The 17,603-nt window shown below is 36.3% G+C and overlaps 2 protein-coding genes across 2 annotated transcripts; one reads left to right on the top strand and one right to left on the bottom strand.

The window, feature by feature from the left end:
- Positions 1-7,548: 7,548 nt before the first annotated feature.
- Positions 7,549-14,732, top strand: pdlim1 (PDZ and LIM domain 1 (elfin)). Its single transcript, XM_084391108.1, has 7 exons — positions 7,549-7,852; positions 8,999-9,150; positions 9,937-10,024; positions 11,290-11,474; positions 12,586-12,731; positions 12,930-13,047; positions 14,008-14,732. The coding sequence occupies exons 1-7, from the start codon at positions 7,760-7,762 to the stop codon at positions 14,192-14,194; spliced, it is 969 nt and encodes a 322-aa protein (XP_084247234.1). The 5' UTR covers positions 7,549-7,759; the 3' UTR covers positions 14,195-14,732.
- Positions 14,733-15,692: 960 nt separating this feature from the next.
- On the bottom strand, positions 15,693-16,343 carry neurog3 (neurogenin 3; the record flags this gene model as incomplete). Its single annotated transcript, XM_084391114.1, has 1 exon — positions 15,693-16,343. The coding sequence occupies one exon, from the start codon at positions 16,341-16,343 to the stop codon at positions 15,693-15,695; it is 651 nt and encodes a 216-aa protein (XP_084247240.1).
- Positions 16,344-17,603: the final 1,260 nt, after the last annotated feature.

Here is a 17,603-nt window from a genome sequence, read left to right as displayed (position 1 = left end):
AACATAATAGTACATAAAAACAATAACAATAGCCAAATTGTTGAATTACATCCATACAACAGTGTGATTAAAGGGGTCCTATAATGCCCTTTTCACAAGATGTAAAATAAGTCTCTGATATCCCCAGAGTGTGTATGTGAAGTTTTAGCTCAAAATACCCCACAGATAATTGTTTATAGCATGTTAAAATTGTGAGGCTTTTGTGTGTGTCCCTTTAAATGCAAATGAGCTGCGGTTCAGACGGCGGGGCTTCAACAGCTTGTGTGTGCATTAGCTTCTTCAATTACCTCACACAGACATGCACTGAAAATTTCTAAAACTTTTAGCCTTTTATGTTCAATCCGGAGCTGGACAAAGATGGAGAGACTCAAGAAGAAGTGACAACATGCAGAATGCAACAGGACATTTCTGAATGGTTAGTTGATGAATTTATGTAGCTGATGTGGAGTTAACTATCTTCTAGTCATTGATTAGCATATTCTGTCATGATAATCTATAAATTGCGTTCCCGGGGGTGGGTTTTATGTAAATTTTAGGGTTAGTGATGTCACTAACCCATGAAGAAGCTCATTGTAGTCCCATACCAGCCGTTTGTTGTATAGTCCTTAAAAATTGATTTATGTAAAATAAAATATCTCCCTTTGTTTTGAACTTAGAGCGTCATAACTTTGCAGATGCTGTTTATGCTCAAACAGCATCATTACACACTAGCTAAAGTTAAAAAAAGTTTATTCAATTAACCACCCCTTTAATACATGAATTGGTGCAAGAGAAACTTAAGCTTCAAAGAAAAATGCTTTTGAATCTTGTACAAAAACAGGAACAATCGTAGGCCTTAAGTCATTCATTTTAGGTAAGCGTTTATACGTCAATACATGGAGTTTATAATAATCGCATTCTATATTCCAATAATGCTCACAACATTTCTTGAAATTGTGTGGTTTATAGCCAGTATGAACAAGAGCTGCTTTCCCCATAGAGACGTCAACACCTGTGAATACAGGACACACTTGAAGACAGACTCATCTTATGGTCTTATCTGGAAGATAATGCCGTTTAAAATTGCGGCTTCCTGTCTGTCTATCCGTAGCAAACCACAATGCAGCTCCTAAACAGAAACAATTCAGTCATACGCATGGAAAGCACAAGCATTTTGGTAGGATTTTAATAAGTTAGTTGTCATTAGAAAATGTTTTCTGTTATGCATGTTATTGAGGGCAAAGGTTAATGTCTCAATAGAGTCCCTCTGATCATATCAAAAACCTGATGTTGTCATAGCTACCATCATGAGGTAATAATCGCACAGATCTGAGGGGAAATACTTGAGCAGATGTCAGTGAATTAAATAAGTGACGTTTGTTTGTTCTACCTTCCTGGAACTAATGAAGAAGATGAAAATAATAACCACCAACATAATAACATCAACTGATATTTGCAAAGCATATCGATCAAAAACAAGATGTTGGGTTGAAATGACCACAGTGATGCAGTTGCTGTGTACTCCTAATATACTCCTCCTTATGGCTAAAAGTGCTTTTGTGTTTAACATGAGTTAGATTTCTGGCTCCTGGCCAGAGCATATAAACCTTTAGCACAACAATATCATTATCTCGTTACCTGCATTCAACACTGAGCTGGAGTAAAAAGGGATTCCAAAGTTATTTGTCATTAGTGTGAGTCTACCTTAGAATCATGCATGTTCGGTCAGAGCATTTCTGCCCTGGAACAGAGCCAGGGCAAAACACAACAGAGCCAAACTTCTCAGTTCCAGTCAAGCTCCTCCCCCGTCCTCCGTCACGAACACACACACACACACACACACAAACACACATATCATTGCGTGATGGGAAATGGATGACACGCCTCACAGAGCTGCCTTCTCTTGTGTGCTGCTCTCACCAGGAGAATGAGGAAGTTCTGAAGGAAAGATCACATTACAGTCTAATAATGTACTGGATGTTTATGAATGATGATTGAATGAAAGCTTCAGTGCCGAAGTTTGCTCACTTCTGTAAAGATAGAGAAAAGGATTGATAATACAATTTTCCCCTGAAAAATACAAAAATATGGACTCACATGCCTCTTTCAAACTATTCTGATCTAAATGTCTTAATAAAAGACACCAAGCAAAGCAACGTGTCCATTTGAATTCACTACCAAGAAAACCTACCTTATACATCTTCAAATTCAAGGGTACTCATTAAACATTTTGCTTGGAGAAAAAGAGGCATGTATAACTGTCCTGAAGGTCTGTCTAATTACATATTGCTTGTGTGTTTGACTGAAATGCTTACCTCATGTGCAGTGAATCTCAGATTTCAGCAGAGGGAAAATCCCTATAACCCTTCAGAGAGAACTGCATTAACATGGTGTGCTTGCAAATTATCTGCCTCAGATCTGATCTGAATTTGATACTGAACTTACCACCATTCAATTCTTAAATTCCATCCATACTCAATGTAATTTCTTCACTTAACGCCACATCTCCACACTTGCTCTCATACACTCACTCTGAATAAATAACAAAAACACATTGTACAGATTCCTACATATCATTATACACACCTGACATAACCAGTATATGTTGCGCTGTGTGCTTTTGTGAGAGCGACAGTTTGGCAGACCATTTTTCCCAAAGCAGCATATATTGTATTCAAGGATTACACTGTAAAACGTAACGTTTTACAATATAATTAAATACTTTAATACGTTTATTAAGATAAAATAATGATTTAATCAAAAAAGATGTTGTGATCTACATCGCGTTATAAAATGATCGACAAAACAAAGTTTGTTTGTACATTAACAGCTGACAAAATTTGAATGATCATTTATTTTTTTGTTTACTTAAATATTACGCAAAATATTTAATGGAATTAAATCTTTTAAAAATCTTTTAAATCACTTTAATCTTAATAATAGTTCATTAGTTTAATAACAAAAAACAATGGTTTACTAAAAAGTATTCTAGTGTAAGAAAATAATCAACAAAACATTTTGAATAAGGATAAATGACATTGAATAATAATATTAATTTATTTAAATATTATGAAAGAAATTTTTTTATTTACTTAACATGTATTTATGTAATAATAGATATCAATATCCTAAGCCTTGTATTAAATGCTTTCATTATTCAGGGGTTTTATTCTTTTTCTATTTTACAATATGCCCCATCACCACCCTCTAGATCTGGCCACACTGAAACACCTGCTCACATTGGTCAAGCCGAACTGCGTCACAGCCCGTGGGTGGGGGAGTGTGACAGAGAGAGAGAAGGTGTTAACAGCTCGAAATGTCACCGTTTGCCCCGTACTTAACAAAGCCATACCCCCCACTCCCACACGAATGTGACGTCTTCTATATGTTCTATTGCTTCACCTGTCATTGGTGAACTCACACAATGACATCATGAGACACCTTTCTAGCTGCGCTCATGATAGATTTTGAGGGGGACCAGGGGCAGAGAGGCCTGACCACAAGATTTAAACAAGCCTACTTCTCATCGACTCGTACTGATAGTTTCAGCAGGTCACATGCTTTACTTCTGCTTTTCGGTAGAGCTCGCTGATAAAGAGGAACCGTGTTAAAAAAGAACAGCTTAGGGAACTTAGATATTTTCTATCTTTATACTGTTGATGCAAACACTAAAATAATGATTTTATAAGGCACTATAAACACTGTATCTATTCAAGAGGCTACACTCTCTTGAATAGCCTACACAAATAAACTTACAGAACTCCAGTAATGTTTTGACCTCGCGCTCAAACGCTTTAATTGTTGAGATAGAGCAAAGACACACATATAGGCGCTTATCATTTGAGAACGAGCATTGTGTTTGTGGTTATGTCCTTCACGGTGCTATCATCACGGAAAAAAGAAGTGGAAACGAAACCAAGACATTTCAAAACTGTCTGTGTGTTTGAGTGCAAAGGGTTGAGGATGACCTCTGTTGGTCGTGAGTTCACATCACATCTGATTTATGCAATTCAACTCCGACCTCCTATTATGATGCACCGGTGGTGCCGCCAACAGGCTGTATGAAATGTAGTAGCCTTCAACTTTGAATCAAAAGACAAATTTGCTTTTTAACTGAACTTTGTCAGCGTTAAAGTATTTCATCTAGTCCTCTGTTATTTATGTATAGAGGCAACATTTCCACTGATAGACGTATTTATTAGTAGGCTAGCTAGACTAAAACAATTGAATACAATAGCTATTGTAAAATCTGCATCCTTCTGAATAAATAGGTCCCTTTATGCATACCGGTCAAAAGTTTGGAAACATTAAGGTTTTTTTTATATTTTTGAAAGTATAGTCTCTTAATCTCACAAAGGCTTCATTTATTTGATCAAAAATAAACTGTAATATTGTGAAATGTTAGGCTAAATTTAAATTAATTTGTTTCTGTTGTAATATATTTTAAAATGTAATTTATTTCTGTGAATGCAAAGCTGACTTTACAGCAGCCATTATTTCAGTCTTAAGTGTCTCATGATCTTCAAAAATCATTCTAACATCATTGTTAATAATGTTGAAAACAGTTTTAGCTGTCTATATTATTATTATTATTATTTATATTTTCATGATACACTGTCATTCAAAAGTTTGGGGTAAGTAAGATTTTTTTTAAAGGAAGAAAAATTAATAACCTACTTTTATTTAGCAAAGGCTAATTAAATTGATTTAAAAAAAGACAGTAAAGACGTTTATGAAATTGTTAAATATTACAAAAAGTTCTATTTATAATAAATGCTGTTATTTTTAACTTTGTATTCATCAGAAAAATCCTGTAAAAAAACAGTTTCCACAAAATTATTAAGCATCACTGTGTTTATTGTTTAGCATTATTTCTGAAGAAGTGACACCGAAGACTGCAGAAATAGCTGCTAAAAAAATTCAGCTTTGTGATCACAGGAATAAATTACACTTGAAATATATTACAACAGAAACCAGATAAATTATAATAATATTACACAGTTTTGCTGTTTTTATTGTATTTTTGATCAAATAAATGCAGCCTTGGTGAGATTAAGACATTATTTCAAAAACATAAAAAAAAAATATATATTTTTTTTTCACTTTTAAACAGAAGCTTACTTTGTGTATATTTATCGCTTTTTTTACTCTGTAGTGTTATTTCATTTAGGCTACTTTTTCTTATTTTGCACTATTGATATTTCTAATTGTTCATATTAGCCTACTTATTTTTTGTATTTTACATTGCACAATTTCTTATTGCAAGCCATATACAAATGTGTTTTTATTACAGAATGTGATGACATTTCTGCAATAATTAACTTTGTTTTTTATATTTTCCATGTATTAAAAAAATGTATGTACATTTATATCACTGTACGTTATTAGACTGACATTAAAATATTAAAAAAATAGTCAACACAGCTGTGATGAGGTTTCTGATACAATTTCAATTTGACATCTTTCATCTAACTGCCATAATCCATTTCTCTATTTCCCCTATTTGAATGCTATGGGAATGTAACATATACCAGTCTTCCATTTACCTTTATAGGTAAAGAGTTAACCCTAATACATTGCACATTCCTAATCCAGAAATGTGAAGAAGGTTCAAGCGCATTGAGTTTGAGGAGGGGACACATTGCTAGAAATTAGTCCGTGTGGGCCAAAGATCACATTTAGAAAATCTTCCATTCTGTATAGTTTAGTTAAGCATAGGCTACCTGAAAAACTGTTACTGAAAGACTTTCGGACTCCTTGATAGTTACAGGTAGTGATGGGGACGAGACCGCCTATGCCGAGTCCGAGTCAAGACCGAGTCTTTGAAGGGTCGAGACCAAGACCATAAAAACATGTCAGTTTTCATATTCATGATTTAATATCACCCCAGTTAATAATCAACAGTTAGGCCTACAGACTAAGCTAGATTGGGAATTGTTTAGAGGAGCAGTCTTAAAGGGATAGTTCACCCAAAAATGAAAATTCTGTCATCATTTACTCACCCTCAAGTTGTTCCAAACCTGTATGAGTTTCTTTGTTCTGAACACAAAGGAAGATATTTGGAAGAACGTTTGTAATCAACAGATCTCGGTCCCCATTGACTTCCATAGTAGGAAAAAAATATACTATGGTAGTCAATGGGGACCGAGATCTATTTGGTTACAAACATTCTTCCAAATATCTTCCTTTGTGTTCAGCAGAACAAAGAAACTCATACAGGTTTGGAACAACTTGAGGGTGAGTAAACAATGATAAAATTTTCATTTTTGGGTGAACTATCCCTTTAACGTCTTAATATGGACTATGCTTTTACTATCATTAAAAAAATCCCTACCACATGCATCATCTTCTGCCTATTTTTCTAAACTGCTTCAACAGTACTGCTCTGTCATCAACATGTTAAGCCCACCCTGACTTTTTTAAATCATAGTTAGGACATGCAGAGCAAATAAAAAATTTCTAGTGGTATGTATACTATTGGACTAGTGATGGGGACGAGACCGCCTATGCCGAGTCCGAGTCAAGACCGAGTCTTTGAAGGGTCGAGACCGAGTCAAGACGAGACGAGTCCGAGAAAGCAGAAATCGGTCTCGAGACCGGTCTCGGACTCGAGTACTACATCACTAGTTACAGGTGTGCCAAAGCAGGGTTAAACTCTGCAGGAAGGGTGTTAACTACAGAGACATCCTATCTGAAGTCTTAAGATAAGTTCAGTGTTCTAAATGAGATCCTAACTGAAATCACCATGGTTACTAAATAGATAAGACAGGCCCCCTGGGACCATATTACAGAACCATCCTGACTCAGAATCCTAACTGTTTAGTAACCATTTAAATTTTACTTGGAATATATATTTTTAAATTGTAAAGTAAGAGATCAGCCTCTGGACTACTAATAGCCTACAGTTTATCTGAAAAAGTGAATACAAACACATAACCTAGGCTACTTTAACACTTATTCCTGAACTGGGTAAAGATAAATCAAAGAGTGCACTCCCATATCTCAAACCATCTTTGAATTTGCATAAACAATTATAATGTTTTAAGCTACAATGCCAGCAATTGTGCGACTTAATGTGCTAGATGCAATGTATTAAATGTAGAAAGTATTTGTGTCCAGGTTTGGTTACACTTTTGATGGCCAAACCTTTGCAAATATCCTCACAAATATTTAGAAACATGTTGAAAACTGACTGGAGGAGCATTTGAAATGTCCTCCTCAGTATTTCAAAGGCTCACAAATCATGATGCAGCATGTCTTCACTTGTGCTCTTGCCTATCCATTCTATGGACGTGCTTACCTTTATAAAGTTTACAGAACTCTTCACACACCTTTGATATAAATCAAACAATGTGCTGCTACCGCGTTGCCCGTTTTGTCTGCACTTGCTCCACTTTTGGGGAATGCTGAGAATGTGACCCATAGTCCTGGAAAGCATATGTTTTGAGCGAACAGGAATTCGCCAGGATTTCTACTGGATTGGGAGTGGCACATACCAAACCCCAGGATTTGACTCTTCCATACATGGTAAACTTCAATATAAAATGACGTAACGGCCCACCCCTAAACAAACATAGGAAATAAGCTCTTATCAGCACAGAGACCTGACATTATTCGCTCACTTCTGAGGAAGCTCCGCCCAGTCACCGTCTCTTCAAAGTGAACGCCCTGTCCCGCTACAGTAACACGAAACTACAGACTTTAGGCTATAGCACAGTTACAGTGCACCAGTTCAGGAACAACTTTACGCCAGCCGTTTAGGCTAAGTGTTGGAAGTATAATGCCTGTACGGGTTGTTTTACAAGGCCCTGGACCGTGGGGATTCCGTCTGGTCGGAGGGAAAGATTTCGAGCAGCCTCTTACAATCTCGAGGGTAAGACGTTAACTTCGGATTTGTTAATAATTTAGCACAGAGAAAAAGTGGCGTTCATAGACACAACTAGGCCAAAACATTATGCTTCATAAAACGGATAAACCTTCTCAAGAACGTGCCACGCATGCCGCAGCATCCAACCGAAACGCACGTGAACTCTAGAGCTCTTGGATTAAATGGCCACTGTCTTTCTCTTAAAACATGGAAGCCAAAACTAACAAGTTATATGGACACGAAGTTTGATTCTTTATCTAAATAGAACTACTAGGCTACGTGATTCCATATAGTTCCGTAGAAATAGACCGAAACTGTTTTTAAAACATTACAAGAATTCATGGCATTAGTGACACGTTATAATATGACACAATACGCGCGAGTTTCAAAAGTGTAGCATACCTTCAATTGCAACAAGTTGCCTGTCAACTAATTTGCACCCAATATGTTTTGTTAATTAAAAGATTTTACATACAGAAATATTAATTTCCACTTATATTCACTTTGCTTCATATAGCACTTCCTGTCAGCGGTCTATGTAAAAAATTAAGGCCCGTTCACATCAAGAACAATAACTGTTACCTTCCAAAAACAATTCATGATAATGTTCTGTTCATTATAAGTAGGCACTGCAGGTATGTCATCTGCCACACGAAATGCTCCAGCTTTTAAAGCAGAGTGGAATCTGATTGGCTGATTTTTATAAGCTAGAAAAAAAAGTTCTGAACGTGTATATGGATGAATATATGTGTGCATCATGAGAGAAACAGACAAAAAGGGTTTCAGCATCAAGTTGCAGATAGTCTTAAAACAAACCTCATGCATTCAGGCTGATATAAACCACTGGTACTATTGGGATGAATAAGAGTCAGCTAAACCTAAATAAAAACTTGCTGACTGCACCTTAAACCACAAAGTTTCTTCTCATAAACAAGGTGCACACCCTTACACTTTATAGAGGAAGTCATCACATAACAAGTGAAAGCTGATCACAGTTATTGTGCAAAAAAAACTTTCAGTTTATATTTGGGAATGGAAAATGGCACAATTTCATTTTAAAGTAACAAAGGGTGATTTGTCTGCATTCACTAAAAAGCCTATTTTTCCTTTTAGACAATGATGATGATACTCATTTTGGGATTTTTTTTTTAGGTGACCCCAGGAAGTAAAGCGGCTCAGGCTGATCTTTGCATTGGGGATATGATCCTGGCCATAGATGGAGAGTCAACAGAAGGCATGACTCACCTGGAAGCACAGAATAAAATCAAAGCCTGCCTTGAGGAAATGGTGCTTTCCATTGACAGGTGAGGGAAACATGCTGTGGTTTGTCTGAATTACCAAATATATATCATTAGCCATGAGTAATCTTGCCTTGACTAATAAACCAGGTGTTGTCTATTACGAATATTGGCTCTTTGACAAATTGCTCTTTTTTTTAACCTTATTTGTAAGTCACTTTGGATAAAGGTATCTGCTAAATGCACACATAAAAGCATGATATAACAAAACTTCTTTTAAAAAATACATTATTATTTATAAATTATTCCAGACAATCTAGATTTAATATTTTGAACCATTAGGGTTCCATTACTCCACTGGTCATGGTCAGATTGGCCATGCACCTTTTAATGGGCTCAACAATGAGGATTTGTATTTGTACAAGAACATTTCATTAAATGTTACAAAAATCAATAGTTTTTTAATGTGTTATAATAGCTAGAAAGTATAATATAATTCAATGACACCGTGGAAAACAATGGCATACATTGTACAATGTTGCTGGGTGTTTTTACTGAAGTCATTCAAAAGACATTCTTACAATTTCGACATATCCTCATCTGTGTCAATCAGCTAGAAAACGCTACATTGGTGGCAAGTCAGAATTTGCAACAATATTGTTCAATACATGACAGAAAACCCAATGTGTTTTATGCCTTGCAAACTTACACAATACAAGATAAGTACAATTACATCACCTTGCCCAAAAACTGTCTCACACTGGTCATCAGGCCATTCTTACTTCTAAGCCTTGATTTTATACTTTATATTATTGATTCACTGTATGACACTTTTTTTCTTTCTTTTTTTAGATCAGAGACAAAAATGTGGTCCCCACTAGTCACTGAAGAAGGAAAGCCCAATCCATACAAGATGAATCTGTCAAATACAGATACACAGGTACGTTTCAGCTCTGCTTAACTGGTAGCTGAGGGATTTTTAAATGGACCCCTGATTATTTTCAATGAGCTTTAAAGCTATTCGGTGTGCCTGAGGCTGTCATACATAACAGGACCATATCCGCTAAACAAATAAAGGCACGTCACTTATAGGCTGCCAAAGTGAAGTCATTGTTTATGTCCTAACAAGCCTTATCCATGGAGACCGGTGAGTTTATCAGCCAAAGCCATGACGCAAGACCCACATCCTGCAGGCTAAGTTGGAAACTCAGGGTCAGAATGTGAGTGATCATAGGAAGTGTGTGGAGTTTGACTACATAGTTTTGGTGTTATAAATATTTCCCGATTCAAGCAGAGAGCGAAACATAATAAAAAACAACTGCTAAATATGTTGTTAACAGTGGAAACTTTCACAGTGTCATTAAAACCTCAGTCTTTGGCAAAACTTTTCTATGTCTGTTTTTTGTTTAATGGTCTTAGTTCACATCAGCTTGGTTATTTAAAAAAAGTAATGATTGATTCTCAGAATTTTTTTTCTGGTCTAACAGTTATATATTACTGCATTCCTTATTGAAATGATATACCCCCCGGTTTCACAGACAATGCTTAAACTAGTCCCAGACTAAAATACATGTTTGAGCTGTTCTAACTGAAAGCCACTTGCACTGACATATCTTAAAATATGTCACTGCCATTTGTTTTATCTCAAGATGCACACCAGTAATGTTTTTTCCTTTTCGGAGACATGTTTATAAAAGCTACTTAAATGTTCTAATTGAAATAAGGCCTAATCCTGGCTTAGTATAAGCCCTGTCTGTGAACCGGGCCCTAATGTCTTTGGCTTTGTTTCAATCTCTTAAAGGGATAGTTCACCCAAAAATTGTATTCTGTCATCATTTACTCACCCTCATGTCGTTCCAAACCTTTATGACTTTTTCTTCTGTGAAGACATTTTGAAGGCATTTTTTTTTTCTTTATGTATTTTTCCGTACATTTTGTCTTTTAGCATCTGGGCAAAGAACTACAGTTGGAAATGTTCAGTTGGCTAATGGCATATTTACAGAAACTATAATGTGTAATGTTCTTATAAATAAATGTAAGGGTAAAATTCACACAGTTTTGTAATGGCATAAGGGTGTGTAAATGTAAATGATGACAGAATTTTCATTTTTGAGTGAATTATGCTTTTAAAGCTACGCTTCTCTCCTCTGTTTGCCGTGTTTTTGAGATTTGTAGTCTCATAGTTGCTGGTGTCTTTTTCTGTAGGAGGTAAAACAAATAGGCTCTGCTCATAACAGGAGTGCTATTCCATTTAATTCTGGCAGTCCCAGGGTGGTCACCAACCTTTACAATAACCCCGCTGGCCTGTATTCCTCTGAGAACATTAAGAGTTTCAACAGCGCAGTGGATGATGTCCAGACTTCTGCTGTCTCCAATGAAGCCAGTAAGAAGTAAGCATGATGCACACCACACTGACGTACTTGTCACAAAGCCATATGGTGCAACCAACATGTAGGAAAAACATAAATCAGTAAATGATATCATAGAGTGGACACCTTCATGACTATAAGTCTCTAAAATAGCAAATAATTTGACCTTTTTATAAGGCAAGGTTAATACAGGTTGTTAAATGTCATGTGGGGCAACTCCTCAAAAACCTAATGGTGTTTAATAAATGATTAATTTATGATATTTGAAAATAATTGTACCTTGAAAAATACAGTACCATTCAGAAACTTGGGGTCAATTATTATATTTTTTTTATCTTTTGGAAAGAAGTCCCTTATGTTCACCAAAGCTGCAAAAATATCACAGTAACATTGTGATTATAATATTAAATTTAAAATAATTTTCTATTTTAAAATGTAATTAATTCCTGTGATGGCAAAGCTGAATTTACTCCAGTCACATGATCATTCAGAAATCATCCTAATATGCTGATTTGGTGCTCAAGAAACTTTTCTTTTTAATATTATTATTATCAATAACAGTTGTGCTGCTTAATATTCTTGTGGAAACCGTAATATTTATTCAAGATTCCTTGATGAATAGAAAGTTCAAAAGTGCAGCATTATAAATGTCTTTGTCACTTTTTAGTTTTGATCATTTTAATGGGTCCTTTTTTTGTATCTTGATCCTAAACTTTGGAACGGTAGTGTATTTTTTTTATTATTATTTTTTTTAATGATTTAAGAAAGGATTGAGATGTATTCAGTGTGTAAGGAAAATATGTTATTAGTGTTTACTTGATTACATTTAAACTTTCTCGAAAATGAGTTTTTCAAAACCATACGAAATCACCAAGAATATAAAGTTTTAAGAATTAAGCACGTGTTCTGGACTAGATTTTTAAAAGATGTTTGTCTTAATCATGAACACTCTAAGTCGACATTATAACTGCAACAATCATTCCAGTTCTGTGCTGTATAAGTATAGCTATTTGAATTTATGGCTGTCAGGGCTGAAACGAGCCAGTTGGGATTGGCGTAAATGACATAATACTTTTGAGATAACATTGTTTGTCTTGTGACTGTCATATGTGACCTTCTTCCTGTATTATAGCTCAGATCCCTGTAAACCTGGCCAGCCAAAGCCTGCATTACCTGCAGACTCTGAGGTGTACAAAATGCTGCAGGAGAATCAAGAATCCAATGAGCCTCCTCGCCAGTCTGCCTCTTTTAAAGTTCTGCAGGAGATCCTGGAAACTGGTATAATATCTAACGCACTGTGTATACTACATTGTGTCTGAATTACATGAAGGTGACCAAGCCTTAGCTTCTGTTGACAAAATGGCTATCTGCAATTCTGGTCATTCATAATCATTAGCTGTGAAACATGTTTTGTAAATGGCATCAGATGATCTGGCCTATAAAAAAAGCCTAAGCATCTTTGTTTCTTTGTGTCAGGTGATGTAGATAAACCCTCTGGCTTCAGAAGCGTCAAGGCCCCCACCCCAAAAATTGGAGCCTCAGTTGGGAATCCTGAAAAGCTCTCTCTATGTGACAAATGCGGTTCAGGGATTGTGTAAGTTTCACTGTTTTGGTATATCTTTTTAGGAGTTTTAAGGAAATTCATGCATCCAAGAACAATTGCAAGTACTTTGTAGTTTCATGTCCAGTGTTGCCATCTAGTGGAACATTTTGGAACTGAATCTCTTTATATGATCTTCTTTGGATTTGGATTTCTCCATAATGATCAAGTGGTGTTCATTGCAGAGCCAAATGATTGCCTTGTCCAAATACCCACACTTGCACTTGACCACTTGTCTACTTGCATGATGTATTTCCTCTATTTGGCGTAGGCGTAAAGACTGCAAGTGTTTGTAAAACGTTTGATTACTTGATGGGACACAGTCACACTTATAGTGTTGCAAAAAATGCAAGTGTTTACAGAGCTTTTATTTATTATATTTTCAACACTTTGCATTTTAAAATAAACTTCTACATGTCTATTCAGTAGTCGCTATGTAACTATCAGAAGACACAAATTTAAAATTGTGGTGCTTCTAATTAAGTGATAAAAACAGCTGCAGGCCTACACATACCATACTCATCTTTGCACCAATAAAATGTTTTACTACCAAATTATATGAATCTGATTAATTTAAATTACAGTGGAATATTTTCCTCGACATCTCGTGATTTCGGGGCACATGAGTTCTCGAACATAATGCATGATGGGATACGCTTAGCCTTGAATACCGCTCCGAAGCAGTATTTGAGATAGTGTGGCTTTAATGTACATTAAGGGAACTGCATTTTGGCATTTTTAAGACAAGGGACAGTCTTGCGCACTTACTTCCTGTCGCGAGCACGCGCTCTCAAGTGGCTAAGACCACAAGTGTGGGTATTTGGACATGGCAGATTTCATGTCAAGCTCCACCCATTGGTTCTGCAGTGAGCAGCCTCTCATAATAATAGGAATTTTTCCCAAACATGTTCTGTGACTAACTTTGATCTCTCTCTTTTTGTTTTTGTTTTAAAGAGGAATGATTGTCAAAGTTCGAGATAAGTTTCGCCACCCAGAGTGCTACGTTTGCACAGACTGCGGGATCAATCTGAAGCAGAAAGGACACTTTTTTGTTGAGGACAAGATTTACTGCGAGAAACACGCACGCGAACGCGTCACTCCTCCAGAGGGTTATGACGTTGTCACGGTTTTTCCAAAGTAGAATCTTACCAACATTCTACTTTAAAACTGCACATTCCCTTATGTGGGGTATTCCTTCAGAAATCTGTAACACTTTATTTGGATAGTCTTTCAGTGAGGCTGCTTTGTTGGCAGCATGAATGTTTGAAACAACTCTTACATGCTCAGACAGAAGTGCATGGATTTAAATGGACTTCGGCAACAATAATCAGGACATGTGATTAGACATCACCTGAATATGTGAATATAGGGTCTATCCAGATAAGTGCTATTGTTATCATACATTCCAATGTCTTAGTCATTCCATACATATATCTCTTTGTATAAAAGGCTCATATTATTGGTGCTAGGGTATATTAAGACCACTTACTGCATTAGCAGTTTTTCATAAGTTGATCATTGAAATGTATTATGTAATCATGGTCATATTTCTCACACACATTGGTATGTAAAATCTATTCCCTGTATGTATATTGTCTTTTGGATTCTCCGTATTTTTTATGAAATAACTTGTTCAGCCATGCTAGATATTAATAAAATGTTGCATATCCATTGTGAAATTTCTTTATGGTTTATTTATTAAAAGATTGACTTTTTACTGGCTTTTTTTGATTAGGAATGTTTATTCATTTGAATCGTGCTGGACTTTCAATAAAAGCCTTTCTGCAGAAGCATAATTATAGCAGAATAAATGACTGAATATTTGAATGTTGCATTGAAAGCACAAACACTCTCATACTTCAGTCAAGAGTGCAATAGTTGTAACAAATCTCAAAAGTGAACCTAATCACAATTACTCAGTTCTTACAAGAATATACTAATTGAAACACAGAGTTATTTGACACAACGTGCATAAGGAAAAACATACACACACCAAGCATAATGATAATAAGGCTTGTTTACGAAATTAAATATTTAGAGACATTGAATGTGGCTGGAGTTTGTTTGTTTTTTACTTAAGAAATGAAGGTTTAATTTGTACTTATTTGGGATATTGTAATGTATTTTTTTTCCATTAGAGATATTGCACGGTCTTCCCGAGTGTGAGCACCTGTTGCTCGGAAAGCTCAGCTGGTGTACAGCGCATGCGCAGAACCCTGTCAGTAAATTTACAACACGCAAGCTTACTTCACGAGACACTAAAGCATTTTTATAGGAATTTATTATACTTGATTGTACTATTTATGTTCTACAAAAGCACTCGAATGAAAAAAAAAGATAAAAAAAATAACTTTTTGTTTATTTGCTTGAATTAAAAAGGGAAGAAGGACATATCAGAAACAATATTTACAACATTGATTTGTCTGTCATCGTCATAGACATATGGAAGCATGCAATAAAACGTTTGAATAATTAAAATGATAAAATTATTATGTTGTTGTTTTTCAGGCATAAACGAAAAGTCAAATGAATCCACTTATGAGCTACCCTGAAGCGTGTCATAGCCTACTCGTTGTCAGCAATGGTTAACTTTTGCCAGATTTGTTTTGCTACTCGCAGATTAGACTTTCCCCAGCAAATCAAAATGTCAGATTGTCCTGAAAATTGCAGTTAAATTCCTCTAGCAACATATCAGAGTAGTAGCCTTGGGTTTCTTGCCAATTTGATGATGAGTTTGTGGAGTGCCACTTGGACGCGCAGGAGCTTGATGCGCTGTTACGCGCTTCCAAGCAAGCGCTTGGCACCGTGAGGTTCCCCTGATCCCGAACGTGATTTGAAATTTGTCGAACGTGGTCTGCAATTCTCAGTGTTTCTGACAATGCCCAAATGTAATTGTGCGCGAATCTCAAAGTCTCAATTTTAGTCAGTTTCGCGTCATCTGGAAAAGTTGGAAGCACGCTTCTCAGAGTATCCAGAGCAGAGTTCAGCTTATGCATGCGGTGCCTTTCTCTATCGTTTGCCTTCCCTCTGCGATTCCCACGTTGTCTGCTTGCTGATTTAACTGGCCTCTTTTTCTTCATTCTTTTATTTCTTGTATTCTCTTCGCTGAAGGTAGATGAGCATCCTTTAGTCGCAGAGTCTGTGCTGCCAAGCTCATTTTCTCTGTTGCATTTAATTTGTTGACCTTTGGTAATGTCTGTGGATCCAGACTTGAGATCTAATGCCGAACTCCAGTTAGATTTAAAGGTCCCATTCCTTCCTCCCGAAGCGTACGTGGATCTTGGAGTCATTCTGTAAACATAAATCACAACTGGACATCCTTAGTCCAAGGTCTCGAATAACAATCTACAAGAAACCTATCATACTTTAGATGCTTACCTCTTGCAGACTGGCTCGGTGAAGCCGAAGTTCCGTGAGGGTGTCGGTCTAGAGCACTGAGAGTCCTGTCTATCAGTGAGCAACATACAGTCTCTTTATTCATTCCCTTAATATATAAATCAAGAGGACAATAGAGGGTGATGCGCCCATTCGTCAATGATGTCCCTTTATCCTGTCTGCGCTCTAGGACAAACAAATGGAGTCAAGTGGCCAATCAGAACTGAGACGGTCCTTTCCAAAAATGTACATTCATAGTTTCAGAAATAAACTAAGAGAGGATTTTAAAACAGGATCGTTTTCTATAGTTGTCTGTCATTTTCTATCTTAGTCATTTTTTCTCGTTTATATTAAAAATCATACGAAACAGCCTACTGCAAATATATAGTGGCATTTAAGCCTTTTTTTTCCCACAATGAATGCTATATCATCACGATTGAGTTAATAATGGCACTGAATACGCATGAAGTTTTCTCAAACACCAGCTTCTGGAATGGGTGATATAAAAAGTTAATGGATCTGGAGCAGGAATAGTCGCAGCAGGTGACTTGGTAACCTTACTACGTTAACATAGAGACCATGTAGGTTTTATGAACATACGTGCTTCGGGGACTTTTTAGAGGCACTTATATATAACTTTTAACAAGTCATTTTCAATAATCAGAGCTGAACATATTTACTGATAAACAATATTATTTTAGTGTCATTGCCGTTGTGCGCCTTCTGGTGAGATTCCTGTGCGTAAATTGTGTTGTAGTGCGCAAAACCCTGGGGCATTTATATTTAAGCGAAGAAAATGTGGAATAACGTGTGTCTATGTGCAGGAGCAGTTCCTTTGTGCAATGAAAACAGAAAATTATGCACAACAAAATTTGCACAGAGAATAGAATGCGTGCGCACTGATGTCTCCAAATGGAGTCCGTTATTAGGTACATTAGGTGCGCGTCGTAAATATAGTCGCAGTTGCAAACAAGACTTTCAACATGGTCGGATAGCACGAGTTTACACTTGGCCCCAAGTCTTGATAAATCTTAATTTATTGGAGAGACCAAGAGCCCTGTTATGGGCGCAAAATATTTACCGTGGTTCCCAAGTGTCCACAAAGGCACTCATCGCCAGTCTAACTAAATATGTATTTTGGAAGACATCTGATAACCATATGCTTTCAATAAAAT

Source organism: Rutilus rutilus (genome assembly GCF_951802725.1).
Source record: "Rutilus rutilus genome assembly, chromosome: 20".
NCBI classification, from domain to species: Eukaryota; Metazoa; Chordata; class Actinopteri; order Cypriniformes; family Leuciscidae; genus Rutilus; species Rutilus rutilus.
This window is presented reverse-complemented; position numbering and strand designations above follow the sequence as displayed.